At 42.5% G+C, this 26,591-nt stretch overlaps 2 protein-coding genes across 20 annotated transcripts in view; both read left to right on the forward strand.

Annotated features, from left to right (window-relative positions):
• Nucleotides 1-21,843, forward strand: part of inpp4ab (inositol polyphosphate-4-phosphatase type I Ab) — a 26,044-nt gene extending 4,201 nt beyond the window's left edge. For 6 of the 19 annotated variants that reach the window (XM_031851752.1, XM_031851749.1, XM_031851751.1 and 3 more), the window contains 26 exons: nucleotides 380-453; nucleotides 4,085-4,332; nucleotides 4,507-4,551; nucleotides 4,751-4,869; nucleotides 5,413-5,529; nucleotides 5,754-5,833; nucleotides 6,063-6,174; nucleotides 6,515-6,605; nucleotides 7,074-7,221; nucleotides 7,473-7,603; nucleotides 7,743-7,847; nucleotides 7,935-8,043; nucleotides 8,337-8,354; nucleotides 9,001-9,187; nucleotides 9,286-9,501; nucleotides 9,775-9,916; nucleotides 10,103-10,231; nucleotides 10,751-10,783; nucleotides 11,524-11,696; nucleotides 12,152-12,275; nucleotides 12,385-12,452; nucleotides 12,566-12,765; nucleotides 12,850-12,947; nucleotides 13,133-13,245; nucleotides 13,340-13,494; nucleotides 15,456-18,749. In XM_031851752.1, coding sequence (XP_031707612.1) covers nucleotides 4,218-4,332; nucleotides 4,507-4,551; nucleotides 4,751-4,869; nucleotides 5,413-5,529; nucleotides 5,754-5,833; nucleotides 6,063-6,174; nucleotides 6,515-6,605; nucleotides 7,074-7,221; nucleotides 7,473-7,603; nucleotides 7,743-7,847; nucleotides 7,935-8,043; nucleotides 8,337-8,354; nucleotides 9,001-9,187; nucleotides 9,286-9,501; nucleotides 9,775-9,916; nucleotides 10,103-10,231; nucleotides 10,751-10,783; nucleotides 11,524-11,696; nucleotides 12,152-12,275; nucleotides 12,385-12,452; nucleotides 12,566-12,765; nucleotides 12,850-12,947; nucleotides 13,133-13,245; nucleotides 13,340-13,494; nucleotides 15,456-15,636 — 3,009 coding nt within the window. In that variant the 5' untranslated portion in view covers nucleotides 380-453; nucleotides 4,085-4,217 and the 3' untranslated portion in view covers nucleotides 15,637-18,749. Of the gene's footprint in view, nucleotides 1-379; nucleotides 454-4,084; nucleotides 4,333-4,506; nucleotides 4,552-4,750; nucleotides 4,870-5,412; nucleotides 5,530-5,753; nucleotides 5,834-6,062; nucleotides 6,175-6,514; nucleotides 6,606-7,073; nucleotides 7,222-7,472; nucleotides 7,604-7,742; nucleotides 7,848-7,934; nucleotides 8,044-8,336; nucleotides 8,355-9,000; nucleotides 9,188-9,285; nucleotides 9,502-9,774; nucleotides 9,917-10,102; nucleotides 10,232-10,750; nucleotides 10,784-11,523; nucleotides 11,697-12,151; nucleotides 12,276-12,384; nucleotides 12,453-12,565; nucleotides 12,766-12,849; nucleotides 12,948-13,132; nucleotides 13,246-13,339; nucleotides 13,495-14,604; nucleotides 15,370-15,455; nucleotides 18,750-19,134 lie in introns of those variants that run through there. The other 13 variants (XM_031851756.1, XM_031851757.1, XM_031851762.1 and 10 more) reach the window with 12 other exon arrangements.
• A 1,013-nt stretch (nucleotides 21,844-22,856) lies between these two features.
• On the forward strand, nucleotides 22,857-25,781 carry LOC116385945 (D-beta-hydroxybutyrate dehydrogenase, mitochondrial). Its single transcript, XM_031851772.1, has 4 exons — nucleotides 22,857-23,563; nucleotides 24,228-24,380; nucleotides 24,473-24,606; nucleotides 25,267-25,781. The coding sequence occupies exons 1-4, from the start codon at nucleotides 23,206-23,208 to the stop codon at nucleotides 25,630-25,632; spliced, it is 1,011 nt and encodes a 336-aa protein (XP_031707632.1). The 5' UTR covers nucleotides 22,857-23,205; the 3' UTR covers nucleotides 25,633-25,781.
• Nucleotides 25,782-26,591: the final 810 nt, after the last annotated feature.

Consider the following 26,591-nt stretch of genomic DNA (forward strand, 5'->3'; position numbering starts at 1 on the left):
ACACACACACACACACACACACACACACACACACACACACACACACAGACACAGGGACAGACAGCGCCTCTGTTATTGGCTCTATAGAGCCACACGGGGGTAAATCTGTTCGTGACAGAATTACGCGTCCGTCTTTATTTTTAGTTTCGTTACTGTGGTAGAAAGTAAGCGATAATGGCCAACCAACAAATGTCCCACTTTTATTTACTCAACGATAAAATGATGTGGACAAACACACAAAAACAAGCATGTAATGAATTTTAGAAAGCGGTGTTAACTTTTGGTTCAAATCTTAAATCTTAACCTTTTTGTATGGATTGTGCAGAAACACACAAGTTGTACTTTCAGAAGTAAAACCTGCCGTTTCGTGTTTTTTCAGATTGTGAACTTCTGCTAGCCGGTCCTCACTGAACCTTGTCAGCTCACTTCCTCTTCTCCTTCTTCCAATAGACTGTGAGTAGATAAAGCAAATGATCATTGAGCCCAACACACACACACACACACACACACGTGTGGCGTGATGCCTTCTCTCCAAAGGCCTCGAAGGAGAAGCTGTAAAAGGTGGTTTCACCATGTATGGTCAACCAGTCTCTCACTCTCACGCACCTCCTTCACCCAGTCCGTCTTGAATCTAAGACAGAAGCTTCAAACACACCCACATACATCACACGATGTACTTCAGCTCATTTCCATCACAAACTACAAGATCCTCTCCCTGCTTACATTTAATGGCCTTACATGCAGGTCTGTGCTATTAATGGCTCACCTTCGTAAAGCTTGTCTTGTCTTCTAAACTCCGGGCTAAATACGTAAAACAAGAACATTTCTAATGCAATTATCCAGATTAGGGTACTGAGTATTTCAGGTCCTTTGGTGACTGAATTCTTTATGTTTTAGAGTGTTTTTTGTTGTGGAATTTTAGGATAAAACTTGTCAAATTCACCTTTTAAAGCCCTCCATAAGTGCTGTAGTTAATGGATCTTTAAGCCTGTTTATACTCCTAACAATAAGCCAGAATCCACTTTGTGAATCCTGGATTCGGGTTTTATGTGTCGGGAGCTCTGGACCAGATTCACTGTGGCCTAAACAATGTGTGTGTGTGCCCCAATTCATGTGACTCACAGTCCTACACACACACACATTCACTGACATGCCAGGCTAAATTTGGAGCTCCCTTATATGGCGGCTTTTCCCCTTCAGTGAGGTTTCTGTGCTTTCTTTTGGCACCACTGGACTGTTATGGAGACAGAGTAAATACCCCAGGCCTGCCAAATGACTTCATTAAGTTGAGGTGTTGCTTCTGTCATCTGTTGCCGGTCAGGATAGAACAATGATGGTGTTATTGTGGTTTCTCAGGGTTAAGAGGAAAAGATATGTTGGTTTATCGATTTCAGAATATACATGATGCACAAATACGTCAAATTCCTCCTTTATTGTACCGACAGTACTCAGACCTGTAACATTAAATACAGTCAGGACGTTGGCGTGATGTGTAGAAACCACCTTTGATAAGCAAGAGCTCGTCTTAAGCCCCTCTTGAACCGAGGTGTTTTTTTGGCTTTGCTAGTGGAAAATGTAGCTCCAGTTGGCCGAGACGCTGGAAAGTTCTTTCTAGGTTCTTTCTAGCCTGCTCATTTTGTGAAGTGCGTTCATGTTTGAGGTAGACACACAGGAACAAAACAAGGACTATAAGTACTTGAAAAGGAGAACAACTGTGGGTTTGAACCTGCCTTAGGTTTTAGTAGCTGTCTTTGCCTGCTGCAGGACTTTGCATTTCAGCAGGAGCTTATATATTAACATTAGAGGAACCAGAGCCACGAATGCTATAAATGTGCACGTGTTTGCCTCTAGTTCCATTCCTACTGTAGCTCTTGATATTAGCCTCTCTGCTCATCAGCACAACACTCAGCTCAGCTAAAAGGCCCCACAGGCGGATGACTGAGTGTCTGTGGAGCTGTCAAAGCTCACGTTGTTGTTACATGAATATTGAATAACCGCACAAACGACTCCCTCCAGACATACAGCAGACATGTCGCCTGCTCAAGACATTCTTGTTTCCATACCTGAGTCACTTGCAGAGAGAAGACTTACACTTAATCTTTCCCCGGTGGTTGTGTTGGGAATGAGATGTTCGGGTGTGACAGAAAGTTGTGTTTGCAGAGGTTTGAGCTGTGTTGAAACAGTGCAAAGTGTTTATGTGATGCATGAAACACAATCCAGGAAGTCCAGTTACAGTGACACATTCATGTGTTTTAAGGCTTAGCACAACACTTTGTAATATAAAATCCCTATGTAATCCCTCTTTAAATATATAAACATGTCAATGATGAAACTTATTGCAGGAGTCTACCACTTAAAATATGTGTTGAAAATAAAGGCAGGAACAAACGCATGTTAATCCGGTAGATTCTCCATCCAGAAAGGACTTCAAGTAGTGGTCCAGATGTTTGCATCGACAGATATAGGGCAGACGTCAGCGGTATGTGGACCACATATCAGGAAGTAGGCCACTATTAACCCACAACCACAATTCAGATAAGATCACTCTATCTGTAAAAGATAAAAGTGAGCAGGTTTAAAAGAATCAGGAAGTAAGCTGCTGTTCAATACAAATGACCAGGTAACACAGCTTTTTGTCATTCACAACTATGACCTAAACCTGAATTATTGATACACATCTATCTATAATAAATCTACCAGAATAGACTCCAGCATATTGTTAACTAGACCACAGCCAGCTACTGTCCCTTGCGTTTGCTGCCTTGCTGCAAATGGGCTAATTGCTCTTCACCAAAATGGGACAGAGGGAGCGATAGAGAGAGTGGAACAGTTGCTTCTCCACCGGCTAAAGAAGACTTCAGGAGAAAAGATTCAGGTGGGCGGGCAACAGTTAGGGGATAGATCTGGGGGAGCAACACCCAAAACAAGAGGGAGGAGGTAGAGGAGAGAGAAAGAGAAAGAACACGAGGAGGAAGAAATACAATAAAATGTGGAGGACCTGAAGACAAACCTTCAGTCTCTTAGCAACATCGTCATATGGTGAGAATAAATAGGCACATAAAATGCTAATTTATAAGTTTCTATGTGGGATGACGCACACTGATGCAAATCAACACACTGCTGAAAGCAAGCAACTGTTGTGTGTTCTCCAGTTCCACAGATACACGCTTTACATCTATGTATATAAAAACACCAGATGTATGTTTGCACCTCTGGACGATGGATTTTAAAACTTTATTTTTACGTTCATGTTCTCCAAAACATTCTAATTGTTGTAAAATGTGAACACACAGCACAGTTGAATGAACATTGACTCAAACAGTCATATATGGAGAAGCTGTCGGTCTGGTAACGAGTGTTTTAACTTGTTTGACACTGATGATTGAGCTTTAGACTCATTACAGTGATTCATTACAGTGATTAAAACTGACCACAAGTTCTACTCTTTCTTTTCTCTTTCCTTTGAGATGCGACAGTAAGATACTGCAGACTGTGTAGGAGGTGAATGTGAATACAGATTGTTTGCCTTCATGCGTTGCGGTTGAAGCTTAGTTTTATACCCGGTCTCACTTTCTGTTCTTTGTTCCTTATTTCTCTTCTCCTCATTGCTTTCCTTTTCACACGTTCACATGTGAAACATGTTCACATGGCACATGAATTCATTACAATTCAAACATGCAAGTTTTTGTGTTTTTCGCCCTTTTCAGCCGCAAGATTTCCTCTTTTTTTTGTAGCACTTGGTGAACATCATTTGTTTTGTGTCACAAATAGCCATAAACAAGGCTTTCCACCTCTTTGACTACTATAACTAGCACTACTGCTGACTGATACTGGATTTTCCTTTGTGCATGCATGCAACATATATTTGCAATATCTGAAATTTCGGGCTCTTGAATGAGCACGGAAGATGAAAAGGAATCCTAGAAAATTGGTTTCCTCTTCACTAAAACCTTGTAGCTCCACGTTTGTACTGTTTAGCTTGATGCATTGGTTGTTCCTGCTTGATTCATTAAAGTTCTTTAGCTGAGGCTAAAGATCGTTTTACTTCATGTCGTCTCAATCCAACCTGTCATTTCTCATCCAGAGAGGACGACCGACTTTCTGGAGCAGCCGTGGATCTACGCAGAAAGAGGGTCACCTCACATGGGAGTGTGTGACGGTGTGTGTGAGGGTGTGTCTTCAGGCCTCCTGCCGTCGCCCGCTCGTCCCAGACAGGCATGGCGGGGGTCCGAGAGCGCGGCGAGCGCGGCTCCCGCATACAGAGGCCGTGGTCGGTGTACCGGGCCAACACATTCGAGCTGTCCAGCGAGATGATCGGCTTGGCTCTCGCAGGTGAGGAACATCTGATTCTTTATATAAATTAGATGTTTCCCGTGTAAATACCATTTTAGAGGCTTTAAGCACCATTTTAGAAGCTCAGTGTGCAGGGCTTTTTGTCCACCACAGCACGCTGTAGTTGTTTTCTTTTACATCTCATGTTGTTGTGACTTGTTGGTTGGTTTCCAGGAAACAGTCAGGACCCAGATGAGCCTGTGCTTGAGTTCAGTGTGGGTGAGTAACACAGTTTAGTCTTTTAGCTAATGAGAGACTCGACGATTATTGTTATTATCACCAGTTCATCATTTAATGTCTTTGAAATGTCTATTTATCATATTTTCTAGTCCAAAAGGGAAGAATACTGCACATATAATCTTCCTACAGCATTGGGTATTTGTCATGCCTCTTGGCTCATTTCGTGTTTCTCATCCAGCCTGCACAGACCTGCTGACTCCTGCTCTGGATCGAAAACCCAACAGCTTTGTAGCAGTGAGCTGCACGACACCACCGCAGGCCTTCTGGACCAAACACGCCCAGACCGAAGTCATCGAGGTCAGACTCTCTCGACTCCTGACCCTTAAAGTCACAGTGTTATGGCAGTTAGAGAGTCCATCATGTGACACATTTACAGGTTAAACACGTGTCATTTTGAGATGGATTTGATGAAATTCATCAGGGATTTGTTTCAATCACGCAACAGTGTGTTTGTCTCCACCTACGCCTCCCTCCTCTACGTTGTTACTGTAGATCAGGAGGGCGGAGGACGAGGGAGAAATGAATAAATTGAGCTGCAACCACTCACTTTTGGAAAGGTTTATCCAACTGATAAACAACGAGCCATTACCATAAACGAGAACAAGTGCAGTTTGCTCCGCCGGTCGCTTCATTTAACTGTGAAGCTTTTTCTGTAGACGCGCAGGATGAGTCATGAAAGATATTGCTTTAATAATGAACCGATGAAATGTCAGAACATTGTCTGTATAATTCGCTGAACCCTAAGTTGCTGTTGTCCAATTGCTTGTTTAGTCTGAGCACAGAGCAGAACCCTAAAGACCTGGTCTTGAAGTAATGCTGGTGTGACCGGTTTGTCCACAGGGCACCAGTAACCCCATCTTCCTCAGCAGCATCGCCTTCTTCCAGGAGTCCAACATCAACCAGCAGACGCAGGTGAAGGTGGCCGTCTACGACGTCAAGGACCGCTCGCAGGGCACGGTACGGTTCAGAGAGACGGCTCTTTATTCAGACGGCGTTTAGCTTTTATGTTTTGTTATTTCACTCTGAGTTTAGGTGAGACGCTTTGCTTAAGTTGGACTTTTTGCAGCTCAGCAAAGATAAACACTGACTCGACATCTGTTCTCTGGAGTTCACACCTGATAAGAAGAGATGAGGAAATAGCTGAACGTGAACTAATCAATATTGTGTTTCTGTCTCTTTAGATGTATTTGTTGGGCTCGGCACTTTTTCCTGTTAAAGAGTTGTTGCAAGAGAGGAGCCACAGGTTACAGCTCGAACTGAGGTAACACACGCACACACACACACGCTCTCTTCTAGCTTCTCTCTGCTGTGTTTTTAAAAGAAAAGGCTTTTTAATATTGATATTGACACATAAAAAATGTCTTTTATCTACTTGAAAACTTGGTAAATCATTCTGTTATATTCAGTTTTGTGTAAAACAAGTGTAGGTTGTATCTCTCGTCGTATATATTCATACGAAGGAAATCAAGTAAATGTGCCTGAATGGACAGATCAGCAGAGAACCAGCGGGTGGGGAACATCACCATAGCTGCCTGGCAGATGGAGGAGACAGCGGATCAGAGGATGTCGGTCAGCCGCCTGCCAGACAGCATCAACGGACGGGTAAGAGCCGCTGGGAGGGACATAAATGAATACTGTTTTCCTGCAGCCATCATCTCCTAATTGTTAAATGTGTTTCTGAGGCATCCTGTTTATATCTGCGTGTACGGCTTTATAATCCAACAATAAGTCACTTAACCTTCTTTATGTCATAATGAACATGTCACACAGCCTCACGTGGCAGCAGAATGACTTATGTTAGTGGATTGGGTTTGTGTGGGAGCACTGCAGAGGTGAGTGTAGGCCTGAAAGATTGAACAGGCAGATGGAGGCGGTTTGATGACCGTGTAACACCATTGTATGTGTGTGTGTGTGTGTGTGTGTGTGTGTGTGTGTCCTGCAGACGATGCTGCCTGTTGACGAGAGCCTCACCGAGTCCATGGGAGTCCGGATAAAGTACGCCTCGCTATGCAAAGACACCCTGCTGCGCTCAGGTATGACAGCCCTTTAATAATAGATTTAGGAAAAGACGACAGAAAGCAGATGAGGACGTAACATTTTCATCATTTAAGAACCAGGTAAAAACCAACACTGTCCAGAAAGTGAGGGAATAAAAATAGATACGTGTATAGATTTACCTTTCTTTCCATCTTCTACCTCTTAAAACCTGCATGGCGCCATGTTTACCAATACATCAGACCATCAATGTTATTATCTGGGAGAAATATATCGATCGTCACCAGTGAGTGGGAGGGATCTGATTACCTCTGATCCAAAAACAACACAAACGTTTGAAGCGTATCATTACATTTCTACAACGTGTTTCACCAGTGTTTCTTTCTTTCGGTGTTCTTCTCCTGTAATAATTGTTTCACTCTGTCTAGTAAAGTATGTTTAAGTAACTATAACTTACTATACGAACTAAAGTGAATCCGGTCTAATTACACTGTCTGCGCCTTTAGTGTTTGGAGGCACGATGTCCAGGATGTACCGCTTCCCCACGACTGATGGGAACCACCTACGGGTGCTGGAGCAAATGGCTGAGAGCGTCCTGTCACTAAACATCCCCAGGCAGTTCGTCAAACTGCTGCTGGAGGAGGACGCGGCCAGGTACACACACACACACACACACATGTCCATTTCTCACATGTCAGATGTTTGGAAGCGTGGTTGTACGAGGTACTTCTACATAGTCTGTGTATTACTACAGTAGATGTAAAAGAAAATCAGTCCAAGTGTACGCTATATTTTGTATTCTATATTGCAAAATAAATAGCAATTTCATCATCAGACCAATGTAGTTGCATTAACAACATGTGATCTTTATTCCCCTCTGTGATGCTAACTCCCATTTTCTCCAGGGTGTGTGAGCTGGAGGAGCTGGGAGAGTTGTCCCCCTGCTGGGAGAATCTGAGGCGACAGATTGTCTCTCAGTACCAGACCATAATACTCGCATACCAGGAAACACTGTCAGACCTCACTGACTACAGAGGTTAGAGGTTTCTCTGTCGCCTCTTGTTGTTTGAAAAGATAAAAAACATCATTTTTAAAACAAGCTGCAGAAAAGTCTCCTGTTCTGTTTGTCACGTATGATTATTTCCCCCCCGCTCCTCCTTCTGTCTCCACGTCAGGTCCATCGTTCAAAGCCAGTAACCTGAAGGCAGAGAGGAAGCTTGAGTTCATGCCGACCAACCTACACGTGCAGAGGATGAGGGTTCAGGACCAGCTGGGCTTCGGTGAGACACGAAGTACGTGGGCAAACTAATACAAGCGTGCCACTTGTCTTCTATTCACACGCGTGGTTTCCTCCTCTCCCTCTCCAGAACACACGTACGACGTGATAACAATCGGAGCTCCGGCGGCTCACTGCCAGGGCTTTAAAAACAGCGGTTTGAGGAAACTTATTCAGAAGTTTGAGGAGGCAAAGAAACAGTAAGTTCAGAGGAGACAGACTTGGAAAACAGTTTAATCGAAAAAACGAATGCATTTGCATGTTTTTCCCCTCACAGTGATATCTGCTGTTTCTGTTGATTTATTCATTCTTTTACTTATGTTGTTTCAAATTGTTTAACCGTTTGATCCGTATGAAAGTCGTATCTCTTTTGATTTGGCTGCTCAGGAGTCATTTTTACATAAATGATGAATGCATTGTTTCTTCAACTATTGCATTAACTCAGTTTTATGGCTTCCTCTTAATTTTGTTTTTGTTACTTTTTATCGATCAGCGTTTATGAGGAGGAATGGTGAGTCGCTGCACTGCTTTGCTTGTCTTCATTTGTTCCGACACTGTTTGTCTCTCACTGCCACAAAAAACACTTCCACTGTTTCTCTGACAATGTTTAGTGATTTTCAAGCATTTTGGATGAAGTGGTGAGTCAGTTTAAGGCGACTGAATGCGCTTATGTTAACAGCAAAACAAATAATGACACATGATGCATTTGGCATTAACAGTGTTGTGTTTGAAAGTAACTAAAATACATGTTGCACACACAGATATTTAATAACACGGAACACAAAGTCTTTTGAAATAGCGCTCATTTTGTAAATTCACTCAAATCTGTCGTCTCGCAAAAACAAATATCTACACTTGTAAAACACGTAAAGATGACATTAAGGCGTCGATAAGAACGTTTAAGATCTATTTGAATTTCTAAAGTGAGCGGTATCACTCGTAGTCCTGTTTATTACACTTTATTGTTGTCTCTGTGTTTGCCTGTAGCATTCTGCAGAGCCACTGAATAGGACCGTTGTTAGGAACAGGCATGTGCATGCAAAGGCTATGATGTTGACATAAAAGGCTTTCTACAGTTTGAGGATATAAGAGAGTGTCCTCAGCACTCACTCGGATACAGACGTGCTGCTAAAACCCCGTGTCTCTGCTTTCTGCAGCAGCGCCCTCTCCAGCTCACAGTCCATCGTCTACATACCTCAGGACATCGTCCGAGCCAAAGAGATCATCGCCCACATCAACACGCTGAAGACTCAAGTCAGCTACTACGCAGAAAGGCTTTCCCGAGCCGCCAAGGACCGATCTGCCAGCGGACTAGAGAGGACGCTCGCTATTCTGGCTGATAAGGTTTTACACCATATATCATTCATCAGCACTTGAGTTTGGACGTTGTTCGTGTTATTTTGGCCTGGTGAGATGTAACGGATACCTCCTCTCCCCCTCAGACTCGTCAGTTGGTGACGGTATGCGACTGTAAGCTGCTGGCTTCAGCCATTCAGGCCCTGAACGCAGCACGGCCCGAGTACATCGCCTCCAAAGGGTCTCCCTCCGCCGACTCGGAACAAGTAGTCCTGCGCAACGACCAGGACACGCTGCTCGCCAAGTGGAGCGGTTCCAACAGCCGTACGTCGCTGCACGCAGACTGGCACGAAGAGGAGTGGGTGAGTTAGTTAGTGAGGAATAACCTCGGAGTGTCCCCAGACAGCCTGAGACAAGAGTTTGTGGTTATGCTCTACATTTGCTCGCATTACATAAAGTCTTTGTAAAGCAAAATTGTGGGGTGCTCTCTGCTTTGCATACTGATGTGATTCATCTCATCTCTTATGCATCTTGTCTCCCCTCTGGCTCAGGTCTTTTCCCTGCTGTAATTACTCTATTAGGCCTCTTAGCTTTGAAACATAGATTCACATCGCCTGGTGTCTCTGTCCTTTCAGGAGAAGGTTTGGGTGAATGTGGATAAGTCTCTGGAGTGCATCATCCAGCGTGTGGGCAAGCTGCTTCAGAAGGAGAGGAGGCCCAGCGTCAGCAGTCAGGACAGTACCCAGTCTGACCTGCAGGGCGGCGCCTGTAAGAAAGGTAACACGCACTCAAAATATACTAACACCTTGGATTGTTGTTTTACTTTTTAGGGTATAAATGTGGGTTTTTTGGATGCCGTTTGTGAGGAAACGTATATATTTTTGCAAGAACTATAGTGCATGAAATATTATAAATTCTACGTTTAAGAGTATGAATTAACAACGCTGTGTATGGCTGTGAAAGATGAAGGAAAAAGACGAGCTTTCTGGATCAACCCAGCAAGTACATCACAGGAATCTCCATCATCATCATCATCATCACCTCCACCATCCTCTTCCTCTCTACCTGCTCTTTCCTCTGCACAGGAGTTCTGTAGGTTCACTTAACTCTTATTTTTGTGCTTCTACTACATGTTTTTAGGTCAGCTTCTGATGATTGTCTTTACTTAAAGGAAAGCTGGTATTTTTCAATTACTCACCTTTATTTATTGTGAGAACAAACTGTCGAATGTAAAGCATTTTGTTCAGTGTGCTATCTTTGTTGTTGTGTTTTGAGGTCTGTCGACAATGTTCAGGAGAAGGCGGTTGTATGTGATATTTTGTGCTCACTCTACATGTTGTACTGGACCAGGGTCACGTCTATCCAAACCTTTAAAATGCTGCAATCAGCTGGCAGTGTGGTGAGGAATAAGCTGGACAAAAGGACTACTACTAAGCACCTTACATTTCAATCATAAGAGCTAAAAACACAAGCTTTATACTCTAAGCTGAGTGTTTTTTGGATAGATCTTTGACCCTGGTTTGGTAGTGTTTTCTGTGTGTGTCTCTGCTGCCTTGTGTGGCTTACAGCGCCCGCTAATCATGCATGTTGCACCTCCATCCCCTCTTCCAGATGGAAGCCCCAGTGCTGAGGAGGCGTACCCAGGTAAGAGCTGCTATCCCTCCCATGCTCCAGGACTCTGGTTCAACAGCAGATATTTGAACATCAAGTGAGATTTGGGCACAGAATAAGTCCGTTTTCTTCAACGTGCACATTAAATATTAAAATATGTTTATTTTTAAAAACTATACCTGATTCACATTTTTCGTGTGATTGCTGGATAAGTCACTCCTTTATTTTTATGCACATTTTCTTTACTAAAGAGCAACTTAACACTGTTCTAGCTTGAACAAAACCTCACAATATTGGACCAAGAACTATGATTTTCTGTGGGAAATGGCAATGAGCTCGGACTTTATAGCGTAAGAAAGAGTCTGACATATTTCAGTAACTACTAAATGTTTAATTTCTTCTTTTTAAAGATGGTTTATTAGAAGTGGTAAGTTGTCGTATTCATAGAAAATGTCCAGTTGGGAGATGTAGCGCATCGTTGGTATTAAATCAAGTTAATATTTTATTATTTTTATTTAATTCTTGTAAAGAAACTTCAAAATGTCCTGGAGCTTTACCCAGTGGAGTATGATCTCCATCGGCGCTTCTGCTTGTCCTCTTGCTTCTCTGTTCCATCTCTTGTCTGTTTCTGTCTTGACAACTCTTAAAGAAATTAACTAACTTGTGAATTCACTTTATGTGGCGTTATTCATACTAAACATCATAGTGCGTTTGGTGCTTAGTCTAACCTCTGTATTGTCCCACCTGTTCTATGTCTGCGTGTGTGTTTCCAGGCGAGTGGAGCGAGGCCTTGTTTCCTCTCCTCACCACGCTCACAGAGTGCGTCGCCATGATGAGCGACAAGGCCAAGAAGTCCATGGTGTTCCTGCTGATGCAGGACAGCGCCCCGACGATAGCCATGGACCTGTCGCTGCAGTACCGCCGCGACGTCGTCTTCTGCCAGACGGTCAGAACAAACACGCAGAGTGACGGCATATTTCTTCAGACACGCACACACGCGTTTCAACTCATCCTAGAATGACTCACAGCGAGGGAATCGATAGAGAGTTCATGAATCTGTAAATATTACAAGACTGGAGGGTGAAAGTCAGACAGAAGAAAGGATTTTTTTTCACCTGCAGACCCCGACACTCCTACTCTCCAGACGTTTAGTTCTTTGGGCCAAAGTTAAAATAAGCACGTGTGCACAGAGGAAGTCCAGGTAGTGCATTCTTGTCTTTGCTTGGTTACAACAAGAGTTATATTTACACAGCAGGCTTACTGTCAGTATTTTTGTCATGGGATCTCTCCTTAGTTGTACAACAGCATTGAGTTTAAACTCTGGTATCTATAAACAGCTACAGATGATGAAAAGCAGCATGCCTTGTTATATGAACTGATGTTATTGTGTGTGTGTTGCAGCTCACCGCTCTCATCTGCGGCTTCATTATCAAACTGAGGAACTGTCTGCGTGATAACGGATTCCTCCGACAGCTGTACACCATCGGCCTGCTGGCTCAGTTTGAGTCCCTGCTCAGCACCTACGGTACGAACACACACACACACACACACACGGACACGTTTCTTTCACTGTTGAACCCCCAACAGTTAGAGATTAATCAGATTGTCTGTGTTAACCACGTGTGTGCGCTCAGGAGAGGAGCTGGCCATGTTGGAGGACATGAGTGTCGGCATCATGGATCTACGCAACGTCACCTTTAAGGTAGGAAGACGTTTAAAAAAGGGATCCTGCAGCTGCAGAAATACAGTAAAACGCTTTTAATTGTGGTTTTACTTGTACTTTTATTGCTGCACGTTCATATACTTCACTTTCAGGTGACCCAGGCCACTGGCAGCTCCGCCCCCGACATGTTGCCGATCATCACGGGGAACCGGGACGGCTTCAACGTCCGCATCCCGCTCCCGGGAACCATGTTCGACGCTTTGCCGCGGGAGATCCAGAGCGGCATGCTGCTGAGGGTGCAGCCGGTGCACTTCAACGTCGGCATCAACGAGCAGCAGACGCTGGCTGAGAAGTGAGTGAGTTGGAGAGGAAATGAAGAACTGAAGCTTTCACCAGATGTTTCTCTGTAAGAAAAACTGTGTTTCTCTGTGTTCAGGTTTGGAGACACATCGCTGCAGGAGGTCATCAACTTGGAGAGTCTCTCCAGGCTAAATTCATACTATGAACAGTTCAAAGAAGTCCTGCCTGAGGACTGTAAGTAAAAACCGTTCCAGTTAGTTTCAGTTACAATAAAACTTTTGTTAGATATCTTCAGTGGTAGAAGTACATTTACATAAGTACATTTTTGTTCTCTCTGCTCTTTGTTCTTCGCATTTCGTCATCCAAACCTTTTTTCCCTTCACCTACGTTCCCCATCCTCCTCTCCTAAACCCCCTCAGGCCTCCCGAGGTCTCGTTCTCAGACTTGTCTCCCTGAGCTGCTGAGGTTTCTGGGGCAGAATGTCCACGCCAGGAAAAACAAGAACGTGGACATCCTCTGGCAGGCAGCCGAGGTGAAGCTCTCAGCTTTGTTGTGCAGGAAATGCACGAGATTTGTATCCAGGTAATTTACCGATGACTTAAACGTTTCTTCCCTCTCCGTCTCAGATCTGCCGCCGGCTGAACGGGGTTCGTTTCACCAGCTGCAAAAGCGCCAAAGACCGCACGGCCATGTCGGTGACCCTGGAGCAGTGCCTGATCCTGCAGCACGAGCACGGCATGGCGCCGCAGGTCTTCACGCAGGCCCTCGACTGTATGCGCAGGTAGGACGCCCTCACAGTGCCTGGAAGAGAAACACACACACACCTGAAAATCACACCTGGGCAAAACACTTTCCTTCCTGTCAGCAAGGGTTCCTACAAGGGGGTAATACTCTGTCAACGTCTCAGCTGGACACAGATCCAAATCTTTAAAAGCAGTAAAGGGAAACAAATGGATGGAAAAGAATGTTTTGCCCATGTGCGACTTAAAAACCACTGCCTGCTTCCTCTGTGAAACAAACTGATCTGGAGTTGCCGGTTCATCTCAAAAGGGATACTTGAATATTTTGATATTCAGTTGGTTGCTTACTTCACCAGACTCTTGTCAAAAAGGTTTAAATTCTGTGACAAGCGTCTAGCGAGGAGAGGTACCCCGAACTGATATTGAAGAGAGAGGATCCTCTTTTGGTTGTGTGTATTGAGTGCTTGTTGGTCTGTTTGTACGTCTTTGTCTTGTCTTGTCTGTCCTTTCTGTAAAGCTGCTTATAGTCTGAGTTACTAACAGGCTGGCAAAGGATTTCTTTTACTGTCTTTCTTATCGGAGCACTTGACCCACCATCGTCGCCACCTTTTCTTTCCCTTCGTCCCTCCTTCTTTTTTCCTTTCCTTCATTCATTTTCAAATGTCGTCTGACGGCACCTGTTCTGGTCTAAAGAAAGATTTAGTTTTCCTCTCAACTGCAGCCAATCCGGAGAGTTTTAGTCAAATGCTTTGTGGTTTTTCCGCATGGGAGGTTTGGCTTGCAGCATGGCGAACACAAACATGCAAATACAGACTCCTCCATCAGTAAAAAAAGAACAGAAATATTATTTAGAAAGAGAAGAAACGACAAGAATTAAAATAGGTAAAGGTGCAGTTTTGGTTATCCAAGTGTTTAAACCCGAAGTCTTTGTATCTTTGTGTCAAAAAACGTTTGTGTGTTCAAAGTGGAGTTTTTATGTGACTTTGTTATATTTTGTTGTTAAGCCCATGTAAAAACAGATGTAATCACAGCGTTGTACTTGTGCTCAATAAAGTTGCACTGCCGCACAGATACTCGCATGATACCACATCTCTCCCCCCTTTTCCCTCTCCTCACATCTCTCCCTTATTCCTGCCTCTCTGCCTCATCAGCCGACGAGCATGAAAACAGCTTTTTGTTCATCAGAGCTTAAGTTATTGTTGGGAATGGTTTTGAGCTGTGATGCACGTTGGATAAAGCTCAGAGATATTGTACCCTTTTCCTCCATTACACCATTTGTTCCCTCTTACCCATACCATGTAGTGCATGTTAGCTTCGTTAGCATGTTCAAGTGAAAACGTCCTTATGGCATGCAGGCACATTGTGTGTAACGCTCCTGATTCAGAGTGCAGATGACTTCAAAAAGTCCCCAAATCTCCTGAATTTAAAGGGTTGGTTTTCGCTTGTCACAAGACATTTTTCCTGCCATGTTTCCCTCCGCTCCTTCCTCCTTCCTCGTCCCATGTCTTAGAACATATAAACATGGTGAAAGACGTAGAAACATCGTTCTTAATTTTCTCTATTTTCTTTCTCTCTCTCTTTTTTTCCCCCTCTTCCTCTGTTTTTCCCGCGTGTTTGACTTTGTCATGATTTGGCTCATTTTTGCGGGATTCTTTTATTCTGGTGAAATCATTTTCATCTGTTGTGACCTCCATACGATTTGTATTATTATGTCACACCGTGGGAACTGCTGTCTGTCGTCGTGGCCGTGGCTTCTTTGTGGTTTCTCGCCGGTATCACCTGTTACTTTGCCATTTCACCTCTTTGCACGAATACTATAATTTGGCTTTGTTGCCACACGCCTCCTTCCTCTCCTTCTCTTTCTACCCTTATACTTTTTCCTCATCTGTTCCTCCTCTCTTTTCTTTTCTCCCTCAACCTCTCCTCCACCACCTTCTCCTTCCTCCAACCTTTTTTGCTGCTCCACACCTCCTCTTCCTCCCACCTTCACGTGACTCGGCAGAATTGGGACGAGGGAGGGGGTGATCCAGAAGAACCTGAGCGGCTTGCTGCCGGTGCGTGACTTCCGGCTGGACCCCAGCCTCCTGTACTCGCTGCCCCTGCTGGCCCTCAGCCCGAACCTCCTGGTGGTGTGGATCTTCCTCAGCGTGGCCTATTTCCTGGCCAAACTCCGCTGCAGCTGAACGGCCACGAGCTGCTCTCTCTGCTGGGAGCGACTGGCTGAAAACACAGTCCAGCGTTTATGGGGAGGGGTGGGAAAACTCCTCACTCCGATGCTGTACAGCATGTACAAACTGTCCCACCCTGACCCGGGGCTTTACGCAATGACGCCCCATTTATCAACAGCAAAACCCCGCCTCTCATTTTGGTTTTGTTTATATCAACACAGATATTATGATTTGCTTTTTGAGACGGCTCTTGGTGTCCACACTGTCGGTGACTGCTCTGCCTTATTCTTCATTCGCTGACAACAAAATACAAAAAACACAAAGTGACAGTTTGCAAATTTCTGAAACACCTTGTTGTGAATATGTATAAAACAAATATGCAGGTTAAATATATATATCTTGCTTTCAGGAAATGGTTGTTCATGATGGTAGCTATTATAATAGAAATCTATTTGTCTTCGTTTGTGCAATTTGTTTGGCTTGTTTGATTCATCATCGTCTTCCATGTGCTTCTGCACCTTATAAGCTAAAGTGGAGCGAAAAAAAGCTTTTATTTTGTGCCAAAATTAAGTACGCTGACACATACGTTTATATATATATATATATTTGTATATATTTCCAGGCAGTATTTGCTGATTTTATTCCTTTAGGTCTTCCTGCTTTTTTAGACAGGAGGTATTTTACCTCTTCAGCTTGTGCACTTTCCAGCAGCTCTGGGTCAGTTGTGACTCTGTTTACATGCAGCTTAATATATCCATCTTGACTCAAACTTTACCCTTCAGTGGGTTTAAAAAAAGGAATCAACAGTATTTCCTCTCCTCTTCTCCGAACCCCTCTATTTAATTGGCTCAAATGTTTTAAATACTTTGCATACCTTGTGCATCAGTCTTGTGACAACATGCATGACCCTTTTTAAAGACGAGGAATGCTGTGATTGAAGTATTTTCCTGTGTAGCAAGGTTGTAGCAGAAACAAATCCGCCCTTCCTGTGTCGGCTAATCCACCGAGACAGGACCTGCAGCACTCTTTGGACCGTCTCCATAGATCTGTAGTGAGGGTCAGTGTGTTAGTCATGGGTTCAGTTCATCTCTAAAAGCACAGACATGGTTCACGTAGTCTGTGCTTTCATGCTTTTCACTCCCTGAGTCGAGTGTTTTGCTGTCACCTGTCTTAAAGGCCAGCGACGGCGCTTTTTGGGCGCTTAAATTGGTCCCATTGTGCCGCAGCAGAAGTCAGAGATTCAACCCACATCTGTTAAGATCAGCTCCGTCTCGCCAAATGACAGAGCGGAACATTTGTTTTTAAGAACGCAGTTTCTAATTGGCTGATGTTGGAATGTATGATTGTAGGATATCCAGGGGAAATGTGCTTGATTATGCAGAGTAGTACTGTTGGTTCTACGCCCTTCAGAGCATGTACGTGGACCAGTTTACATTCATTCAGATGTTAACTTAAACTGGTACAGATTGCAGCTATAACAGTTGATATTAGCTTTAAAGAACCGAGTTCTGTCGAGTGGAGGAACTGATTTTATTTGTAGTTGAGCGGTGAGATAAACAAACGAGGAATGTATCGTTGTGCCAAATGCTTTATGAGGTTTTTAACCGATTAATTCAGGTTTGTCGAAAGTCATTATTATATTATTATACAGTTAGAGAAGTCTTGTTTCCCAGCTGCTCCAATAACAGCACCAACCGTGTTTGACCTGATAGACATATTATATTACAGAACAGGTTCGGTTGTGACTGCAGAAGCCAAGAGTTTCTTTTCACGTTGAAAACCTGCTTTGTAAAAATCAATATCTTCGCCTGTGAAGCTAAACTAAAGCGTCGGTCTCCTCTCCAGAGTTCCGAGGCTCCGTCTCATTAACATCGACCCAGTAAGGAAATGGATCAGACCAAGAATAGCCTCCTTTGGGAGTGTGGCCTCCTCTCGTGACCCCGAACAGCTCAAACATACAGTATAATGCTCCGTGAGGTCTGACATACAGTAATGACCCTTTTCTGCAGCGCTTGTTTTTGTCGCTCAGTAGAAGCACACGTTTGTCGTAAATTCTCACGTTGTGTATCTTAAGCGCTTAATCCTAAAAGGAACATTTCCTAAAATGTTAAACTACTTCTTTAACTTCTAATTCATGATAGTTTTATTTAACTTTTTATTGCAGGAAATGTTTAATCTCGTCGCTCCAGTTTAGAACTACCTCTGTGAGACAGAAGTTATACGTTAGAGTTTATTTAGAATAAGTATATATTAATACATAAATACATCTAATACAAATGTGTAATTACATAATCGCTGAGCAGCAGGGATGTGAAAGAATGGGAATTATTCACTGATCATTAATTCCCCATACTTGCATGTGTGATTACACTAAAGTGCTTCCTTAGAATATTAATTATTATTGTTGTATCATTGACCTGAAAGAGAAACATCTTTTTCTTTTCTTTGTTTTTGTTTTATTCTTAAGAATCCAGATGTATCAGAGAATATATTTGTATCGCTGTACATAAGTTGTATTTTATGTATTGCCAAAACGTTTGCTATATATTGTCTTCAATTATTCCAAAGCAGATTATGTATAAATAATCTATATAATATTATGCTTGTGCCATAACCGCCACTTTATACCACAGTTCAGTACGTCTTGTTTAAAATGCAGATTTATTTGTTTCTGTTTATTCTGACTATTGATTTGAATACTTCTCATGCTAAACTGTTGACATAACAACAATTTGCACTTTGCTCTGAGTCCTCCTGTTTACATTATAAATGATATAACAGGTCATTTATAATGGTCACATTTAACAAATGCTGTGTTATTTCCTTCAGTGCAATGTGAAAATTCAAAGCTTTATTTAAAAGAACAGCATTTTTTCAGTCTGTCAAATGTGATTTGAACACAAAGTGTGGAGGAGAGGTTGTAGGGGAATATTCTTAAAGGTATTTTAATTCTAAAATCTGATTTTTGTTTTGGTGTCAAAAGTTTGATCCCGGTTCAGGAAACTGTTCGCTTCTTCTCCTCTGAGACTCTGCACTGTTGCTCTAAATGTACAAAAAACCTGCAGTCAGTGTGTCCCTGAACGCCACAGCCCTGCAGTAATAAACGTCCTGTGCCTCCTCCTGCAGAACAACTCTGGTGATATGTTGTGGTCTTTGAGGTCGACTTGTTTTTCCATCCTTTGCATCTCTTAACTGACTAACTGTGCTTTCTTTACACTTTTCTTCCATGTTTGTCCATGTGTGTGTGAACGGTGCTGCATGTTGTAGTTTTTCCTCATTCACCTTGAATTAGTTTATATAATGAGTCTCTTCTGGCGATCAGCTGGAATTATTCTGTCGACAAAATGACCGAGTTATGACTTTATGCATTACATAATCGACTCAATTGTTGAGACTCGCCTCCCAGCAGAGTAAGTAACATTTAAAAGATTTAAAACAACATTTCTGCATCACTCCCAGCGCCCATCATCTCCACTACTCTGCCCTCACTCATGCCCCGTTCTGTCTCCTCAGCGAGGGTTGCAGACGAGAAAACACCGTGAAGAACGTCGGCTGCCGAAAGTACGCGTTTAACTCGCTGCAACTCAAGGCCTTCCCCAAACACTACCGACCACCGGACGGCACATACGGGAAAGTCGAAACCTGATCGGACAACTGGGAGCTCTGCGTTGTTATTGGACCGTATGGCTGCTGTGTTTAGGGAAGGCCAAGATCGGACTGGGTGCCATCGAGACATGTCCCCTGGTTTGTGCTTCAGAGGGACATGTTGCACCTTCCTGAAAGAAAAACAGCAGATTCATACCACCTTAGTATAAACTCTTTTTTATATATTAGTTTATTCCATATTATATAACACGGTCATCATAAGAATGTTTAGCTCTTGGGTTTTTATTTCTTATTATAAACATGTCCAAGAACAACACTGCCTCACCTCTTAAGCACTGATACAATCAATATCGACCACGCAAACATTTATATTTACGCTCCACAATGTAAATCATCAAGACCACCTGTTTAAATCCAATTATATATAAATAAAACAGACAATTATTACACACAGTATTTGGACAAATTTGCAGTTAGGATGTCTTAGGATGAAATATTTAGGCCATGATATTTATATTGAGGGGGGGGAGACTCTTATAAATCAAAGGATTGTGTTTTATTATTGTCAACAAATCTCAGCCACGAGCCCATAATCTTTAAAAACGTATAACAGACATATACATTTATTAAAAACGACAATTTCAGTCAAACAAGAGGGAATAGTACATTTGGTGGGGACTATTTTCAGCGGCGGATTAATCCACATTTGGTGCTCTAGTGAGTATTTGTATGTGGGATTGAGTCTTAATAAACTACAGTGATGGAGGAACGTGGTTTAAAGGAGCTTTATTGCTCAGAGGAAGACGAGTTATCAGGCTTTGGTTTCATCATTTCATTCTTCCTTTAGGGTTTTTTTTACACATGATTTGTTGACTACGACAAATGTAGAATATTGACGGCATTATACTTTTAGGAGTTGTCCCTTCACAGACTGAAATGTTAATAGAAAGTTTCTTTACATTTCCTTTTACACAACTTGAAGACACTGGTTTGAAATGTAGCACCATTAAAACCCTGAAAAGAGAAATAACGTCGTTCATTGTGAGCAATGAAACATTACAGCTTGTTTAAGGACACCGAGGAACTGTAACTCGGTATAATGTGAAGAAAACTGAAACTCACAATGTCAAAATATTCTTTAAAAGTCGGCAAGAGTGTCGAGGACAAGCTGCCAAATGTGAGAAAATCGGATAAATTAAACTTGATTAATCTCATTTGGAGAAATTCAACGATGCATAAATATAGAGGGGCTGCACCTCTTCACTCCACGTGATGTTTCTATGCAATTTGCTTTTGCTGCTTATGATTAAAATCACTTGGCATTTTCAGTTATTTTTAAAGAAGCACATGGCATTAACTAAAAAATAAGTTTTACAGCATGAATACAATCTGAAGCAGCTAAAGCGAGTTAAGAAATACTGTTTTGTTCTTGAGTGTTGTGGACAAAGGAGGACATTTTGTTTGCATTTTATCACCTCATTTCCTTCGTTGTGTATTTAACTGCCACATTTACTTGCAGTGACCTCTCTGCACCACACAGGGGAGCCACTGCTCTTCACTTCCTGTGAAGTCCTGAATCCACTGTGCTGGTAGACCCTCTTCCATTCAGTCAATGGTTAAACCACGTCACAGCGTATCCTTAGTGCATCTTACTGTAACATGAACCACACTGTCGGACTCACTGCCGACGGCGCTCCTACTGCAGAAACATGTTTTGTGTTTTGTGCATCAATCGAAGAAGTGCTTTTTGTTCTGTCAACATGCTGTGTAGATTATTTGGCATTTTACTTGATTACAATACTTTGTCAATCTGAGAACATCTGTGAAGGTTTGAATGTTGCTATATATTATAACTTGTCAATATCTGATGCTGAAATAAATATTAAATTGATTTTTTTTTTTTTTTTTAAATGTGATAATTACATATATTTTTGCAGTTTTACTGAAGCAGTGGGTCATCGCCCCCATTATCTAGTCTTTGCAGTGAAGAGCATGCATGTAGACATGTCAGAGTAGTTTTAGTTACAATCAATTTTCTTTCCCAACATTCATAGAAGACTGGTTTAAAATACTTTGTCTTTCTTTCCTCCTTGGTTGTGAAGTCCAAACCATTTCCAGGTCATTAAGTGAGGTCTTCTGTGACAGAGGTAAGCTGTAACAGTGCGCATCAATAGTGTTAGAAATGCAGCTACAACCTAAAGTCTCTGAAACTGAACAAATACAGGAGACTCTGAGAAGGCGATGCCAGAAGCAAAATGTTTGGCCTAAAAACGCTACAAAAGACATCTGTCTCCCGGTGAAAAGAGTATTGTGGCCCACACACCACCTGACCTTACGAGGACTTCCCCGAACTCTTTCAAACTTATTTAACCAGACAAAATCACTGCAATTCATGCACTGTGGTTGTAATGGCTGTGAATGAGTCATGGAAATTTTGGGATCAGAAGGGCAATGCCAGAAGGGAGAGCCTGAGCAGGCTTCATGAGGTTGGTGTTAAAGTGTGATGCTATGATAATGTGGGAAGGCAGGCAACAGGGGGTCTGGCATTAGGACCCAAAGAGTCTATAAAGGGGTGGGAAGCTCACCTGGGCCTTTGTTTGGTGTCTGCCAGATGTAGGCAGCGTCTCTGAATACAACATGGACAGAGAGAGCAGCTGTAACAGCTGATTTGTTGTAAAGCGGACGGAGAACATCACCCGATTGTCTGCTCACCACTGCTTAACCACTGATGGCGCTGCAGACGGTTTTATTCATCTCCAGGACGGAGGCGTCCTCTGATGTGTGACCACAGAGATATTGACTTTGGAGGAAAATCAAGAAGTTCTGCGTTAGACCCCCCCTAAAGCAGCTGTGCACATTAAGTCTCCAGAGTAACAGCAGCTATTTCTGTTGGTTGGGTTCCGGTAGATTTGCTTCAGGAGCCGGTTGATGGTGACGCTATACATGATATGTATTGTGAGTTTCCCTGTTAGCCAACGTTAAAAAGTATAAAGTAGCGTAAAATGGAAATACTCTAGTATAATACCTGAAAACTGTACTTAAAGCTGCTACGAGAAAATGTCAATATGTATTGATTTTGTCGGTCCCTGTTGACACTACTGAAGGGCAACAAAGCCTTGTTTCAATGACTTACCAGAACAATCCCCACTGTATAGTGTATATAGCTTATGATTCTCACCTCGGATACATTCAGAAATGTGTTGGAAGTGTTGCATAAAGCACTCTTCAGTTGTGCAGCACAGAATAATGCTCCAGAATTAGTTCCAAAACATTGTGTGTGTCGTCAATACTTCTGTCACGGGGCATGATGAGGACTCAAGCGCAGACAGAGTAGTGACAAAACGGGTAATCCAAGGGACAAGAGGGGAAATCCGGCAGGACGAGGCAGGGCAGACAGACTGGGAAACCGGGAACAGGATGAGCAAAAACGGGTGTGTAGGTATGAACACAAAAACAATGATCTGGCAGTGGGTGACTGGGAGGCAGGGGTTTAAATAGTGGCTAGAACAGGTGAGGAGAGTTGTGCTGATGAGGGAGTGTTTGATTAGTGATCAGGGGCAGGTGAAGGGAGTTAGACTGGTGCTGAGGGAGTGGCTGACAGGTAGAGTGAGGATCTACAGAAAGAAACACACAAAGACAGAACACACAGAACACAGAAGGCAAAGCCTGATGTGACAAATTCAGAATGTCTCGGCCTTTATAATTGATTAGTTATCAGGATAAAGGTCAGGACTTTTCCTTCCTCCTATGTTGATTGTTGATAATTCCAGTAAGAAGCAACACAGTGTTTCGAGCTATAGAGGTGTCTTTCAAGTCACATGAAAACCTGAACAAATTGTTTGGCTCTCACCAGAACAAACCGCCCACACAATGAACTGCTAGTGTGTTGTGAGTGGGGATATATTGCGCAGCAGGCAGCTCCTTCAGACAATCTTCAGCCACTCTTCAGCCACGGTGGTTCACAGACGCTTCATCAACATGTATGCAACTTTCTTGATCGGCGAAATCACCGGCATAGCCACCATCTCCGCCATGCTCCTCTTCGGCCTCGCCAAGCTGTTTTCCCGCCACCGAAGCAGCGGCCATGTGCAGGACGGCGTCGGCTACGCTGTGCTGATAACCGGCTGCGACAGCGGCTTCGGACACCAGCTGGCTCAATGTTTGGACCACAAAGGGTTTGTGGTCTTCGCTGGGTGTTTGTCTCCGGAAGGAGCCGGAGCCCAACTTCTGGCCAGACAGAGCTCCAGTAATCTGAAAATCCTCAAGCTGGACGTCACCAGTGATGAAGAGGTGCAGCAGGCGAAGAAGATGGTCCAGGAGAACCTGCCGGAGAAAGGTGAGAGCTTAGCACACTGTAAGAAATGACCCAGTTTCACTTGTAATCAGATTTAAAGTGTGTGGAAGATCATTTCTGTGAGAAATACTAAAGTTATGAGATTCAAAATCAAAAAGTCTAATCAATTAATAATGTTTTTTTTTCATTTGTAAATCAAAATTGTGGGACGCTAAGTCATGTTTTAGCTTTTTGTATCTTAATCTAAATTAGTTTTATTACATTTTGACCAATTATTTGATTTAAAAATGTTGCAATTTTGACTTAAGAAATGTTTCTTTGTCAAAAATATTAAATATTGATAATGACAAGTTAAAATTAGATTTACTATCTAATAACTCTGATTCACCAAGAATATAGATACTAACATAAAAGTGAGAAACTCAAAATGTAGACATCATGCTTTAGTTACATATCTTAGTATCTCATCATTTAATATTCCTCAGCTTTTTATCTTTACTATGCCTGCATCACATAATCTTTTACTAATTTATTTCAGTTTTCATGCATAATCTCAAGAGGTTTATTATCATGCAACTATGTCCTGGAGCAAGATGATATCATCTTGGTTGACTTCTTTAAATGAGTCCCCAATAATGCATTGACACAACAAATAAATGTGCACAATGCACATCCATTGTGAGGACTAACTTTTGTACTCTGTCAGGGTTGTGGGCCGTTGTGAACAACGCTGGCATCACGGACTGGGCCGAGATCGAGTGGAGCTCTATCGGAGATTTCCACAACATGGTGGACATCAACCTGTTTGGCTCCATCAGAACCTCTTTTGCATTTCTACCTTTGATTCGTGCCGCCAAAGGTTAGCTCAGAAATGTAGCCACATTTCCCAGTATCCTCCCATTCTTATTGTGTGACGTTTAAAGTAAAAAAAACAATGTTTTAATGTTTCAGGTCGGATGGTTTACATGTCGAGCATCTTTGCCTTCTTCAACTGCCTGAACATGGGAGCTTACAGCGTGTCAAAGAGAGGACTGGAGGCCTTTGCAGACTGCCTCCGGGTTGAAATGGCCAGTTTTGGTGTGAAGGTACAGTAATGTACAATAATGTTGGCATAACATATGGGGGAAGTCTGCGGTGGACAAGATATGACATCTGTGGGAAGTTTTCAGGCTTCTTTTTTATCATCACTCAGTACAAAACCACCATTAATGAAAGAAATCATATAGTTTCATTACACTGTGCAAAGCTGACTGAATGAATGAACGCACTGTATCTTGTTAGCACCGTTCATGCACAGAATGCAGCACAAAGTGCTTTTCTGTTCAGCAACAAAAACAAGTTTATAACACCGAGGAAGGGAGAAAATGAATGTTTCTATTGTCTAAAAATTACAAGAAATCATAAAAGGTTCGATCTTTTTATGATCTTCCATGTGTATTTTCCCAAATAATAATTATAAAGTATCTGGCCATTTGTGTTATGATGCGCTTCTCTGCTCACATTAAATATATTGTTTTCGCGCCACAACTCGTGGATCTGCTCTCTTCTCATCCGTCTGCCATTGTTCCTTCAGCTCAATGCTCAATGGCCCTACACGTCCTAAAATGGCGAACTCCATTATAGCCGTAGCTTTTTCAAGGCTCTTTTTTTGTAACCAGTAGTAGCATGACACCCTGGTGGAATTAGCCAGCTAGCACGTAAAGTTTTGAGAACATACAGACTAACTCTCTCTTTTCATCTGTCAGGTCAGCATCATCCAGCCGGGCAATTTCGGCCAAGCCACCAGCATCGTGAAGATGAAAACGAGTTTGGACATTTGGGAGAAATTAGACGACGAACGTAAGCAAATCTTCAACCGACAGTACATCGATCTGGCCAACGAGTACTTCACGACAATGTGCAGAAGCGGGTTCAAGAACGGCGACATGGTCATCGACGCGATGCTGCACTCCATCACGTCCGCTCAGCCTAAATACAGATACCTGCTGGCCTCAGCGGCGGATACCTTTTTCTTCCGGCTCTTCCCGTTTCTCCCCACCGTCGTCACCGACGCTGTGTTCTCATTCAGCTCCATGTATGCTAAGAGAAAAGAAATGCTTTACGCTGAATAGGGAGTGGAGGAATCTGCACGTCTCTGTTAGTGTTTTCTGTCCTTTTGTTGCACATTTGTAAATATGATAATCATAAGTGTTAATATTGCATGAATATTGTTCTTTCTACACTGTCTCTCTGTTGTAATAAAATTTTACTTTTGTCATGATTCATCTGTTGTGTTTATTTCTTATAATTTAGTCACTTATTTTATTTTATTCAAGAATGAATATGAAACAATAAATCAGCTTTTATTTGCTGGTATTTAGAAAGCAGCTTTTGTTTCATCCATCCCCTTTTTTTTTTCTTTTTTTTTAGGTGAGCAAAGTTTGGGAACATGTGCCTGAACATGTCCCAGGTGTTTATTGTTGCTCAGCTGCTTCCTGTTGCAGTGAATGTCCAAACATTTAAAAACAACAACCAAGCAAGTTGGAAGCTGAGAAAAGAAAATCAATTTCAACCATTGCACAAATATTGGGAGCAGCATATACGACAATTTAGAGAGTCTTTAAAAAGAAAGAAACCACTGGAGTCCAACAAGGAGGCCTTATTAGAATGTGTACAGAAATACAGAAACGAGCTGGAAAAGATCTGTGACAAAGGTTTATGTTTGACGGATGAGACAAAGCACATCATCATCATCATCATCAATGTCCTCATGGATATAAACTAGATGCACATCGAAATAAGACAAACAAGAATAATCCCACTTAAACTACCCTCCAAAAAAATATGATTATAACAGTTTGTATAAGAAAAAGGATAACTGAAAGATCAGTAAGTGGGTAGTGAGTACAGTTCGGTGTAGACTTAACAAAATGCCTTTTAGTTTTACAAAACTGGAAATGTATTAACAGGAAACGAGCTGTTCAACACTTCATTCCCATGAAACCAGGATTTTGGGTTCTGGGGAATTGACTCCTTCCTATTCATTGTAAATCACCACAAAAGACACTCTTGATCACGTAAAAAACACGAC

This window comes from Anarrhichthys ocellatus, unplaced genomic scaffold (assembly GCF_004355925.1).
Source record: "Anarrhichthys ocellatus isolate YVR2014 unplaced genomic scaffold, GSC_Weel_1.0 scaffold12, whole genome shotgun sequence".
Lineage (NCBI taxonomy): Eukaryota > Metazoa > Chordata > Actinopteri > Perciformes > Anarhichadidae > Anarrhichthys > Anarrhichthys ocellatus.

Excerpts from the sequence above, each read along its gene's own strand:
- LOC116385945 (XM_031851772.1), top strand. The coding sequence starts at position 23,206 with ATGTATGCAACTTTCTTGATCGGCGAAATCACCGGCATAGCCACCATC. Across the intron at positions 23,564-24,227 it reads GGAGAACCTGCCGGAGAAAG|GGTTGTGGGCCGTTGTGAAC; the intron begins GTGAGAGCTTAG and ends GTACTCTGTCAG. Across the intron at positions 24,607-25,266 it reads TGGCCAGTTTTGGTGTGAAG|GTCAGCATCATCCAGCCGGG; the intron begins GTACAGTAATGT and ends TTCATCTGTCAG.